Genomic DNA, 13,602 nt, shown 5'->3' with positions numbered 1-13,602 from the left:
AGCATCTTTCATTTCTGTCCCAGATGGCTGCTTTACATTTTATTCCCTTAAATTTGCTAGCCAAATTGTCCGTAACATCACATGTACACCCTATTTTTTCAAGAAAATCTGTCATTTACCCCCAATTCCAAGGGATTGGGCCTGTCAAATGTCCCCTGTTCTGAAATAATACCTAGATCACTACAAATAGCTTCTACAGGAACAGATTGGAACAATGCCAAAGCCATCCTCCACAATTTGTCCTCTAAGGCACTCAACCATACTGTTTTGTTCAAGGTATATATTTCCAAACCATACAAGATACATGGGACTACATAGATTTTATACAATTGTGTCAATCCCTCAATTAAATACCTGTCTGATGTTTGTATAAATGATCTTATAGCCTTGAATTTGAATGTCTCTTTATTTGTTATGATTTTAGAAAACAATTATTTGTTCATGTTAATTGTAATAAGTGAACCAAGATGCAGGTATCTGGAAACTTCCTCTATTTTTGTCTTTTGCAAGGTTCAATTATATTTCTTAATGTTACGTCTATTTGCCTTTTTCGTCATATTTTGTTTTTTGACGAATTGATAATCGGACCATTATCCTGGGAATATTTTTCCAAAGCTTTGAAACTGTGCTGCAATCCTATTGCGGTTTGGTTGAATATCACAATATCATCTGCGTACGATAACCATGCCACTGGATATTGAGAAATTCACGGAGGATGATTGCCACAGTTCTGCAGAATATATCCTAAGGCAGCCAAGTACAAAAAAGTTTGGGGCTAGTTTGCATCCTTTTTTAGGCCATAGTTAACATGAAATTAATCGCTTAAAGCCCCTTATAAATGAGTTCTAATTTGTACCTTGTTTTTCGAGTAAAGTGCTTTGACAAAATATAACACTTGATTATGCACTTTTCCTTCTTTGATCGTCTCCTATAAAATGTCGATTGACCATATTGAAAGCCTAGGTAAAATCAATAAAACAAATATACAGGGCTTTGTCCTTCCGCAACAATGTGCTATGAATAAAATACATTAAAATACATATATCTGTAGTTGTGCTAAAACCCCTTCTAAACCCTAATTCCTGGATACTGAGAAGCTTCACTTCCTCAATCCATTTATTAAAATACACTAATATTAAATTGCAAAAAACCTTTGCACTGGAATCAATCATTGCCAATATTCTGTAATTAACAGGAGAGTTCCTTAAGCCTTTTTCAGAAATCAGGATCGTTAGTGACTTATTCCAGGACCCTGGTACCTGACCCGTAAACACAGTTTAAGAAAAAAATAATATACAGAATGTGTGCCCATATTACAGGGTCTGCTTTAAATAAAGCATTTGGCATACCATCCTGGCCCAGTGCTCTGGATGATTTTAACTCTTTTTAATTTTTTCAATATATTCCTCAGAGAATGTAAAATAACTTCTATCTGCAATTTCTTGGTAGATGTCAATACATTCTGTCACGTTTGCTCAATAATACCAAGCCAATATGTAGTTCTCCCATCCCGCATTTGAAATAGGATTAATTTCTCTCACATTTGTCTTGCACGAAGTATGTTTATGGAAAATATTGTTTAGTGTCCTTACCCTTCAAGACAGAGAACCTTGCTTTCCATTGTGCTGAAGCAATGGTACCCTTATGCATTTTATACCAATTTCTAAAGAGAGATCTCTATTTATTTATATCTCATATTTGATCATGCCCCTCAATCACAATCATCTCCTTCAATTGCTTTTTCTTATTTGCAACTTTTTCATCATAAACGTTCTTATGTTCTTTATTTGCAATACCAATCTTTTTCCTCTGTTAGCCAAATTGCAGATGAATGCCTCTGTAATCTGGTAGAAATTCTCAACGTTTTTAAAATTCAATACATTTCCCTTCATCAAGAGAGACAGTAATTCAGAATCAGTTCTACTCATGTTACCTTCTGTCCACTTTATTCTATTTCCTCCATTACTAATGGCATAATAACCAGCCAACTGCTCATAAGAATTAATTAAGTCATGATTAAGCGTGACTTCAATTACCGCATGGTTACTTAGCTCATTTGGTATGAGCACAAAGTTACTAACATTTGTAAAACCCTGCTCAGTTGGTAATAAAAAATCAATCCATGAGTGCTGCAAACCATTGGACTAAGTGTAAAATAAATCATCACTCTTTATATTGACCAATTGTAATAGTTGTTATTTCCTCCTCACAAGTAACTATGGCCCATAAATGATGCTGATTCATAATGTAATAGTCTTGAGAGAATAAAACGTCTTTGTATGGAAACAGTGCTCGATGGAAGTTTAAGTCTCCTAATCTATATTATGGGCCATTTGGATAAGAAGTCCGCCAAACTGCAATCAAAAGTAAAATTTGCTCAATAATCATTTCCAATTTAGCATTACCTGGTGAGTTGTATACATTCAGTAGTAGAATATTGAATGTTTTTGTTTCTCAGCATTTGACCCACCATAACGGCCAGAACCTGTTCGTATAGGATGGAACTCGATTGATTGATTGATTGATACATTATTTATGAGGCGCTTAATACACAGAGGTTTCTAAGCGTGGACCCGGGGATCGAACCTGTATTGCTCCGTGTTGTCTTGCTTCCAAGGCGAGCATGTTGCCGATGAGCTATGCCTTTAGATGATTGAGAGCCACAGTACCCAATCCTCCAAACGGTCGACCTGCGCCGTTTTTATTTTAGCATTTCTTTGAAAAATAGTGTACGCATCCACAATTAGGTCCTGTATTAACCACATTTCTTGCAGAAGGAAAATGTCTGCAGTGACTAACAAATGAAGACCCAGGGGGATGTCTAAGAAGGATCTAAAACCCCTTGTATTCCAAGATATTATGACAGTGTTCGTATTACAAGGAGGTTTTAGTCACTCTGCCCCGTCATATTCTGAGTAAGCCAAATTGTCTTCGATGTAACATGTAACTCCTTTTCTTTTCAGCTGAGGAGCACATCTGGACTACAATGTCATTGATTAATGTTTCTGGCAAATAATTCTTGGCGTTTGATATTGTAGGATTATTTCTGCTCCTCGTCACCGTCTTGATGCCCGATTAGAATCACAAGGTTTTAAATCATGCGTAGTTATTATATTTAAAGGTGTAATTTGATGGAACAATTCTAGCACATATGATCAATTCAGAAAGGGGCTAGACGTTGTAGCATAGAAATCTATTATTTTACTTTTATTTGAAGCCCTGTTAATTGCTTGAATAGATAAGTAGGCTAAATCCAGCATATTACAATTCTCTTCCTCAATTAACTCCGAAACATCAATATGTTCACTGTTATCATCATAGTGCTGAAACTCACTGCCTATGATTGGCCTTGCCGCTGACGTAGTTGGCTCTTTATTATCCCTTTTAGCATTTATTACTGAAAGGAAGAATGTATCTGTTAACTTATTTTCTGCTGTTACAATTTAGGCTACTGGCGTTCTCCATTTGGAGGCCTGGAATATAGCCTTGTGTTTTCCTTCTCTTTTCTGCTTGATCCTTTTTAGATATGATTGTGAAACCTTTGTCAGATTCATAACATTTTAGGTTTTTGGGGAAAGTTGCTGCTAAGCCTTGCGTTACCACAGTAGCCTTCTGAATATTGTTCTTTGTTATAGCTACACAATTCCTTTTTTGTGTGCACTTTTTACCTGCTGTAGCTAGTTTGAATAGATTGTCGGGACCAAAGCCTCCTGATCAAGGCAAATTGATAGCTGTCCGTACCTGAACATCCTGGACATTAGCTAATTCTTGTTCTTGCGTATCTTGTATAGTGATTGACAAAATGTTTGTGTGTCGTGTCTTGGTAATGGTCTCCTCGTTAGTTAATGGCTCCGGTGTAATCTGCATAGGCAACAGCATTTCTCTCAGCTCATTTAAATCCTGTTTAATTATATGTTGATCTTTATACATTGAATTGCAGAGCGCAAACAGGGCTTTGAGTATCATCATAAATTCTGTTTCAATACATGGATTTTCCAGAGTGGAGGCATCACTTGAAGAAAAACTCCCTTGATGTTTAGGTGAGGATGCATAAGCATTCATTGCAATAGCAGTTAAGTTTGGAGATTTTGCCAAGTCAGAAAGTGGGGATTGGGCATGCCTGTACTTTGTTCAGCCGTAAATATTGTATGATTAAGAAGCTGCCTGCAAATTCAGACACAGCTTTAAGAGAGAGTTGTTGTCAATTGGGTTATCGACAGACAAATTAGGGTCGATGATAGCTGTTCTAGTTGTTCCTTCCGGAGGTTTAGCTAGAATAGGCTCAGTATTAGGTCTTTTTTGGTAGGTTTGAGAAAAGCCGTGATATTTCCACGATCATGCTCCTCAATCTGTTTATGTCGAGAATACAATGCGCAACACCTACCAATATTGCATTAGATTGCTTGTTTACATTTTTTGTGTTCCCTTTTTTCTTCCACGTTCGGCTAGCAGCCAGGACTTGTGAGCATGAAGCTCGTTCTTTGGAACGAGGTAAATAGCTACGGCAAGCAGCAGGCATCCTTGCACAACGTCTGCAATTAACACCAAGCCACGGGTCAGTTGGTTTTTGTTTCATTATTTATTTATTTATTGTGTATCAGGTGTTCAAAGGCAAGAAAAGGCCCACAGTGACCTCTTACGCATTTATATTTGACACCTCTTTATATATGTGTATGTAAAATAAGATTAGGTACTTTGTATTTAATTACTAGCAGAAGTTATGGATCATATCCTTCTGAAAAGCTGTTATATCCAGTTCTTTTATAACTTAGTAAACTCACCCAAGCGAGTAGAAGTAATTCCAAAAAGTTAAATTCTCAAGGATATGGAGCTCCTCAAGATGACCAGAGACAACAAACAAACAAATCACACAGCGCTGCACACCGCACCGCACTCCGTGCTGGTTTAAGCTTTATGTAGTGGAAGGAACACCTACTCAGGGCGATAGAAAGGGAAACAAGACTTCCAACATACTGCAGAAAAAAAGCACTCTGCAAATACTGCAAAATACTCAGCGCTGTACACCGCCAATTTGAATATGGTTTTACAATGAATAATGTTCCCAACCTATACACAAATGCTCTTAGATGCTTCCTGCTTTAAAGATGACGTTCTTATAAGCCATCACATCTATACGAAAAGTAAGTGAATTGCAAACAATTTTCTGCAGAATAACCTTTCCTTTCCACTCACAACAAAGTTGTTTTTCAGAACATAACCTGGAATTTTAAGCAACGTTTATTTCAAAATTCCAGCTTATTTCGAGGAATGCACTCCTACACAGAGAGAAGTCTTCATACACTAGATGTGCCCAGGGCAGTTATGTCCTGCATGCACAGTACAAAGTCCATCAGAGAGTCAAATAGTGTAGTGCTAAAAGGATATTTTCTCAGCAAAGCCGAGCTATGGTAACAGGGTTCATGTTTGCCTCCTTAACAAAGGTTCCACTAGGTAACCTATGCAAAACAGTAACGTGGAGCATGGTGCATACTTCCACAAAGCATTAGTGCATTGACAAAATATAAAGGCCATAAACAGAAATGAGACAAGCAGTAATGAAGAATGTATTCCATTTAACACACCCTCCTCCAGGAGGCAATACTGCCTACGAATCAGTGCAAAGCGTGTAAATCAAAACCTGATTGACAAGCTGCAAACCGAAAAGGTTAGCGTTTTTTGCAGTCTTTCTCTGTTTTCGATTCAGATGTACGAAACTCATTCTCCATGGACTCGGGTATGGCATAAGAAAGCAACAGCAAGTATTCAAATTATTAATGTAAATGTGTTTTCTAACATTTATTTTATGTAGGTTTGTAATGTTACGTTATCCTTTTTCTAATTTAGGTGAAATGTATTTTATATAATATATTCTAAAATGTTATTTTTATAAATATTTTGAATGGCAAAAAACTAAATAAGGAGGGCCTCTACTTGCAGGGGCATTGCAGGTAGCACGTGCATGCCGTACATGGATCCTGCCACTGAGCCACTCCTGTTGAAGCCTTACTGAAAGCTCAGTAAATGAAGTGTACGTTTCCGAATCAACCACTAGATGAGGCACTATACAAATAATGTGCCTCTACAATTCAGACAGGCTTAAAACATGCTATTACAGCTACATAACGTATGTCTTTGATTCTGTACACAGTGTTGTGAATACGTTTATAAACCCTAACAAATGAGAATTACCATCGTTTTCAATGCCTTTTGAAAGAGAAGGATGTAGGAATGAGAAACCCTGGTATTATTGTCTCGGTTAAAGAAAATAATTAGATGTGGGTGTTTAAACAGTTGGTTAGATCTTCAGGCTGCATTTTGAGGGCCCCATCCCATTTTGTGTGTCTGGTCTTCGCGATACAGGTCTATGGAAACAAACAAAGCCACTACCAAAAGAAAGCTCAGTAGACCGCATAAAAAAGGCTGTTGATTGAACAGTCTAGCGAGGGCCTTATAAGGAATTGTGGCTCCACCCTTCCACTTTCTCACAGTGTTCAAATGAACAACGTTTAAGGCTATGGCTACTCTACTCAGCACCGGTCTTTCTTCCAAAATCTCCCCTAAAACAAACTGGCAGATCAGTGAGAAGTTCATAAAAAACACAAAGTAACATCCAAGAAACCTTCACTCTCTCCTGGGCTAATGTGTGAGCTTCTGACTCAAATATTGTAAAAAAATATAAATTACAAAAAACTGTATAGGAAGGGTGTTCATGGAGGGTACTCAGAAGGAAATCACTGTTGAACAAATAAAAAATGTTGTCTATCTAAGGTTTGTCAAAGAACACATAGGTGATCCATAAGAGGTCTAGAACAATGTTCTGTAGCAAAACGAGACAACGGTAGAACTCTTTGCTCTCAATGAGAAATGATGTTTGATAAAAATCAAACACTGTGTTTGACCAGAACAAAAGAACTTCATCCCAACTGTCCAGCAGATGGTGGGAGTAAGAGGTTTTGGGGCTGCTTTGCCGCCTGAGGACCTGGCCGGGTTGCCGTTAATTATACAACCATAAATTCTGTGTTGTATCAGAGGTTTCTAGAGTAGAAATTCCAGTCATCTATTCATGAGCTAAAGCTGAACACAAAGTAGGGCATGCTTCAAGTCTGTGATCCCAAACCTACAAGCTGACCTATTAAACAATGGCTGCAGGGCAAAATACTTGTTTTGAGAATGGTCCATTTAAAGTCCAGACCTCAATTGGACTGTTGAGGCTGAATCTAAAGTGAGCTGTTCATGTGAGGAGGTCCACAAATGTCACCAGGTTGAAGCCGTTACGTATGCAGTATTGGATCAAAATTCCTCAAAACTGATATGAGCTTGGCCAACAATTGCAGGATACACTGCTGTTCGAGGCGCTACCAGAAAGTGCTGAATCTAAAGATCACATACTTTTTCGCACATGCATATTGAATGCTAAATCATTCTACATTGGTTGAACCGATTACAGGTTAAGTCCTCACCTCTGACATGAGGCATGGCAACATTCTGCAACTTCGACTCCTGAAAGAGCTGACCCAACCAGTCATGCTTTTAGAAATCTATAAATTGACTACCATTATGTTGGGTAAAAATAATCACTATTATTATAGAAGGAGGCAGACTCCAGAATCTTTATAGAAGCATATTATTACTCTTTATTATGAAAAGTTCATGTTGAAAAAGTATCATGTTTTTGATTGTGTTATTTATTTAATCTCGCTGTCTTTATATATTGTTAGGACTTAGAGTGAAATCTAAAAAAAGGCTAGGTTGTTATATGTGAAAATCCTCAGCGGCTCAGAAACATTTTCTCCACTATCAATGCATGTCAGTATCTAGGGTACTATTCTGAAGTGGCTCTGCTTCTAATGCATTTTCAGGAGATTGTATGCTGCGTTCTGACTTTTTTTTCTTCGATGTTATTGTTTTTTTTAATAATGCATTATCTCTTCTTTTATAATGCTGCTCTCCACCCAGTTACTTTAACGATTTTTGTTTTAACAGTGGAAGATTAACACCCCCGCGCTCACTCGGCTGGCTCTTGGGCAGACGCTGATGATTAATCAGCTGGTGGATATGGAATGGAAATTTGGAGGTAACTGTTGAAGCATGTTTGCACATATTTTGGTCATGGTGGGGTGTAGGGATCCTGGCATTTGTTGTCCCCCAAGTAACCAGGTCTACCCTTTTAAAGACCACTTGGTATGGGAAAACGAATGGGCCTGCTGAATTCACAGTCCACTGCTTGTAAGTCTCAGAACTCATGGGATACACAAAAAGAGATGCCTACAGAATCCTCTAATCCCCGGTTACGTTTTACAGACTATTTGGAATGTGCAGTGTGATGAGCCTATTGTCCCCCACAATCTACCGGCTGTCTCTTATTAGATTGTGATATAGCAGGAGGTAGATTTATGTTATCCCCCAATCAGCCACTTATAACTTCCATACTGTCATGGAAAATGCATAGTGCTCAAGATGGGCTAAACATAACCAATAATTCACCACTTATATCTAACACTAGGTTGGCATATACTAGGAGATGGGCCTGCAGTAGTATACAGGTCACTGGTTATACCTTAAAGACTTAATAGAATGAAGATTATTACCTGTGTTTCACTAGTTTATATTGAAAGAAAGCGTTTCACGCTTTCAGATATACTTGTTAGACATGAACCCCCCGATTCTGTTCTGGGGTGTAATCAAAGGCCCCCAAACCAAGGGAACTGAAGGGCCATGTGAAAAAAGGCCTACCTGTCATTACCAAAGGAAAAACAGTGTTTTAATTCACAAAGGCAGAAGAAATTCAAATGTCCCTTTCACATGAAAAACAGGATTTTTAAACACTGACACCAAAACGCCTTTGCATGTGTGTTTGCAAGTCAAAGCAAGACATAAGAAAAATGTTCCCCCGCTAATGTAAAGATGTCAGGGAACAGATATGGTGTGTGTAAACCAGATGTAATGTATATTATGCTTCACATACAAAATACAGGCAACAAGGGAAAAGAAGAAATGTGTTCTATGGGTTACATGAAGTTTTCATTCAGGCCCAAGGCAGACCCCTTTGGCTTGTTGGTGGGCAAACTTCACAAAGAACTCCCCCACTGCAAGCCTGGCTTTTTCATCCCCCAGCTATTTAAAACTGCAATAAAGTGTGGCTGCTAAGAGGTGTCGAAAACAGACTTTCCCTAGACTAGGTATCGTTGAAAGGGCAGTTCTGAGCAGGCCAAATGCTCTGGCTGGTGCATGTCCAGAATGTAGGGAGGAGGTGTGAACACAGGGGCTATAATCAAGGCCGAACGCTGGAAAGAAAAAATAAATACAGGAAAATAGAAGCTTTTCAGATCAAATGGTGGTCCCTTTCAGATAAGAAGAAAGGATGCCAGATGTCTGTAGCAATTGCATCCCCATTTACGATCTGCACCCTGTACCTCAAACAACAAAGAGACTAGTGAAAACACTGTCACAGAGGCGCAAATGGTGCTGGAAACAGGAGGCCTCCAATTTGCATATACCAAACATTTGCTGCTTATATACATGGAACTTCAGCCTATTTCTCAGCAGTCACAGGTCACACTGATTACACGTATGTTACATTTTTTAGATAATTTCCAGGCGTGGTGATATAAAATTCACCCACCTGCGACTCTGGGAACTCTAATGGTCATCTAAATTGTGTTTCTGGTTGATCTTAAAATGTCCCGAATTTAAAAGTTGGCGAACTGGTGGAGGGTAAAATTAGGAATATGGGCAATACATTACATGTTCCTAACTATTATGCTTTTTGTAAAAACAACAGAAAATTGCCCGTGCAACATGGTGCAGACCCCGCTGTTTTATTAAATTCCCCCTGATTAGCTCAATCGGAAAATATATATATTATGGCAGTTACTAGTAAATCACAAAGTTTTTGATACATAACTAGTTTTTTACAGTATGTTGACATGAGAATAAATGGTAATTGCAAATGGGAATTGGCACATGTCTGCTCCAGACTCTTAAACCAATCCTTATAGATGGGCTGAACTTCTGGAGGAGAGAGAAGGGTAACCGTCCAATCCTATTTGCTAGAACTAGTGGTAATCACGGAATATTGCATCTTGTCTTTCAAGGATTGAAAGAGGACGTTGACATGGGTGTGCCTGTAACACTATCCCTAACGTGACGTGTAGTGTACTTAAAATCCCTCGCGTGTCACGGTCCCTCCGATTGTATTTTTTCTGCCGTGCGGGAGCCTTATGATTATCATGAGTGAGTACAGAGAGAGAGAAGTAGTAGTAAGATGTCTGTTCCTTCCATCCGAGTGGGGAGGAAGGGTGGGCGCATGTGCATCTAAGCAGATACAATCATCAGAAATGCTATTACGGTAAGTAAAGCATGACTTCTGATGCTTGTGAATCTGCTTAGAATCACATGCTGTGCAAAGACTAGCGAGCAGTACCCGGGGTTGGTGGTGGGAAGTGAGAGGGAACAGTAGTGAAGAGATGTCTTCGTGCCGCTTGTCCCACCTGAGAATCAGACCTAGAGTAAGTATTCAGGCAATGGTGTTTTGTAAAGGTGTGTACAGAACTCCAGGTTGCCGCTTTGCAAATGGACTTGAGAGGGACATATGCAATGAATGCTATGGAAGCCCCAGTGCCCCGAGTAGAGTGTGCTCTAGGCTTGAAGGGCAGATCTCTCTCGGCAAGCGTTTAACAGAGTGTGATACAAGTGACAATCCACTTAGAGATGGCTGATTTAGAGACAGGGTCCTCTTCTCTTCCAGCCGCCACTGAGACGAAAAACTGGTTAGTTTTTTTCCAGATAATGACTGCCCTGCGTACATCCAGTGTGTTTAGGCTTCTTTCTGCCACGTTGGAGTGGTTCTGGAAGAATGTGGGTAGTTCTATTGATTGGTTCACATGGAACTTCGAAATGAATTTGGGCGCAAACCGTGTGGTAGTGCGCAGGCCCACTTTATCTTTGTGTACAGTGACAAATGGGTTTAGAACTGAAAGTGCCTGTAGTTCACTAACTAATACCCTTGTTTACCTGTAGAACGGGGACGACTTCGATCACACCCTTTTCCTGCAGGATCACGACCTCTTGCAGTAGGATGTTCAGATGTTCTGGTGACAAACGCCTGGACTTTGGTGGTCAGTATCGAGGTGGTCGGCTGAACTTGATACAGTAACCGTGGGTGACGGTCTTGATCATTCACTGGTCTGTGGTAATTCCCTCCCATGCGTGGAAGAATGATGTTATCCGTCCCCTGACCGGGGGGTATGGGAGGGGACCCGGATTGGTAAGTCATTTCTGATTGGAGGCCGGGGAGCCTCTAGTGGTGGTGCTACTACCCCTTTCTTTGCCACAGCGCTGTCCTCTAGGCTGATATTGGTCTGAGACAGCTGACCCCAGTCCTGAGGACCATGTGTTTCCCGTTCCATACTGATTGTGGAGGGAACGTGGGAAAGATTGTCAGCGAAAGGAGCAGTGAGAGCCTCCACCTCGCTGCTGAAAGGGCCTTTGAGTTATCTGGTTTAATTACTTCAAGGTCTCATGTTCTTTTTTCACAGCCTCATCCACCGCCTTACCAAACAGGTTAGATTCCTCTACCTGCTTGTTAATAAGGGGCGCCTGTGTTTCTGGTCTGAAACCTGAATTTTTCAACCATGCGTGCCTCTTAAATAGAGTACCTTGGGCCAGTGTTCTCCCTGCTGTCCGTGCAGTATCTATGGTGTTTTTAAGAATATTATGATTCACCTGCCTCTCTTCCGATACAATCGCCAGCAGGCATGACCGTGTTGGTTCAGGGACCTCTTGCAGGCCTTCCTGGAGCAGATTCCACTTAACGTTGCTATAGTTGGCTAACAACGTAGTATTGTTGGCTATTCGGGTGGATTAGGCTGCTGCAGTAGTAACACACTTCCCCAGGGCATACAACATTTTGCAGTCCTTATCCGGTGGTGCCTCGCCTGTGGACAAGGGTACTCCTGCTCTTTTCCGAGTCGTTGTCACCAGCAGGGAATCTGGAGTGGTATGTCCCCGAATGTAGAGTGGGTCTGTAGGTGAGCGGTGAAAAAGCGTCTCGACCCGTGGGTTCACAGCTCTTGTTTGCAATGGTGTCAACAAAGAAGGGGCAATGGAGTTCAATAGAGGTATTGCCTGGCTTGCAGGTGGTTTCCCCTTCAAAATATCTTCCACAAAGTCAGTGTCTTGCACTGCTTCTTGCGTGGCAATCTGAAAATGTTCTGCTGATTTCTTCAGAATACCATTGAATGCCATCTGGTCATCTATGGGAGCTGCCTGTGTTAGAGGAGGAGATGCGGGAGGATCCATGCACAATGTGTCTGGATCAGGGGTATTGGTCGTGACAGCCATAGTGCATTATCCACTGGCTGCTCATCCCCCATCTGGGTCCTGGTCAATAGGGTCCTCGAAAGGATCATCTTCCTGTACATAAAGGTCCTGAGGAACCTCCTCTGGTCCCATCAGGTCAAACACCTCCTCGTGAAGAGGGCAGGAGGTCCTTTGAAATTTAGACAAAGTAGGGGATAGGTCTTCCCCACTAGGCCTTTTAGGCGTGATAAACTGTTCTGAAATGTCCACACATTTTGAAGGTTTATTCATGTACCCCTCAAACCTGTCTCTGGTCCATAAAGATGAACCAGAGGGGTCAGGAGAGGGGAAGGACTCTTCTAGGGGATCTGTGTTCTTAGGCTGTCGAACTTTATCTGAAAGAGTCTTAGCCAGGGGCTGGGAACCTTCAGAATATTCTTCCTGCCCTTCTTGTCGTGTGGACGTGTCCGTCGACCTGCCTTTAGGCCTATTTGCTCCAAAACGATGTTTACGAGACTCTCACGGACGGTCGGCGTATCTGGGAGGGATTTCGACTGTTCTAGCGGCTTCGCCATGGTTTTTGGCATTGCCAGAACTTTATGCGTTGGGGCGCTCTTGGAGGCGTCTCGACGCTCTTATGAATCTTGGTGCTGACGCCCTTATCACTGGGGTGCCCGGACACATGCCGCCTAGGCGGTTGCAGGGAGGGCTGCCGGCCTTGTAGATTGGCGGGTTCTGTCGAAGATATCGGCGTACCCATTGGCGTCTTCGACCGTCACAACGAGTCCGTTGAGGCAGTTCGGGGGTTGTGTGCTTTCCTTTGTGTGTAGTGTGTACTGTGTGCATCCCTGTCGCCGGAGTGTACACTCCCCATAGCAGAACCGGTGACCCACCTGCCAGGGCCGGGGACAGACGTCTCTTGGGCATGCCAGCTCCAAAGATAGGTTGATGGCCTCCGTGTTGGAGCCATGGCCGTCGCTCAATTCCTTGTCACTCTCAGTGCCTGTGGCAGCGGTGGAGCCTCCCTCGACCTGCATCATGGCGTAGGCCGCCCACCGTTTAACTTGCCGTTCTTTTATCATGTTCGGACGTAAAAGCTAGCAAGACCGACAGGAGATCTCGAGGTAGACACTTATTGCACTTCTGGTGCGTGCCCTTCCAGGGATTCTTGCCTTTAAAAGAAGGGCACAATTTTAAAGGTGTCCTGTCCATAGCTCGGGTTTATAGCGACAGCAAAACCAGAAGGGAAAAAAGAGGGAAGAAGGAAATGCATTCTTAAAAAAGAAATAAAGCCCGGGACCC

General features: G+C 41.4%; 1 protein-coding gene across 2 annotated transcripts in view; it reads left to right on the top strand.

Annotated features, from left to right (window-relative positions):
* The window catches only part of COMMD7 (COMM domain containing 7), a 314,702-nt gene that overhangs the window by 277,757 nt on the left and 23,343 nt on the right, over positions 1-13,602 (top strand). For both annotated transcript variants that reach the window (XM_069651023.1, XM_069651022.1), the window contains one exon: positions 7,984-8,074. In XM_069651023.1, coding sequence (XP_069507124.1) covers positions 7,984-8,074 — 91 coding nt within the window. The remainder of the gene's footprint in view (positions 1-7,983; positions 8,075-13,602) is intronic.

The sequence above is a fragment of the Ambystoma mexicanum genome, chromosome 3p, assembly GCF_040938575.1.
Source record: "Ambystoma mexicanum isolate Mex_15411 chromosome 3p, UKY_AmexF1_1, whole genome shotgun sequence".
Taxonomy (NCBI): domain Eukaryota; kingdom Metazoa; phylum Chordata; class Amphibia; order Caudata; family Ambystomatidae; genus Ambystoma; species Ambystoma mexicanum.
This window is presented reverse-complemented; position numbering and strand designations above follow the sequence as displayed.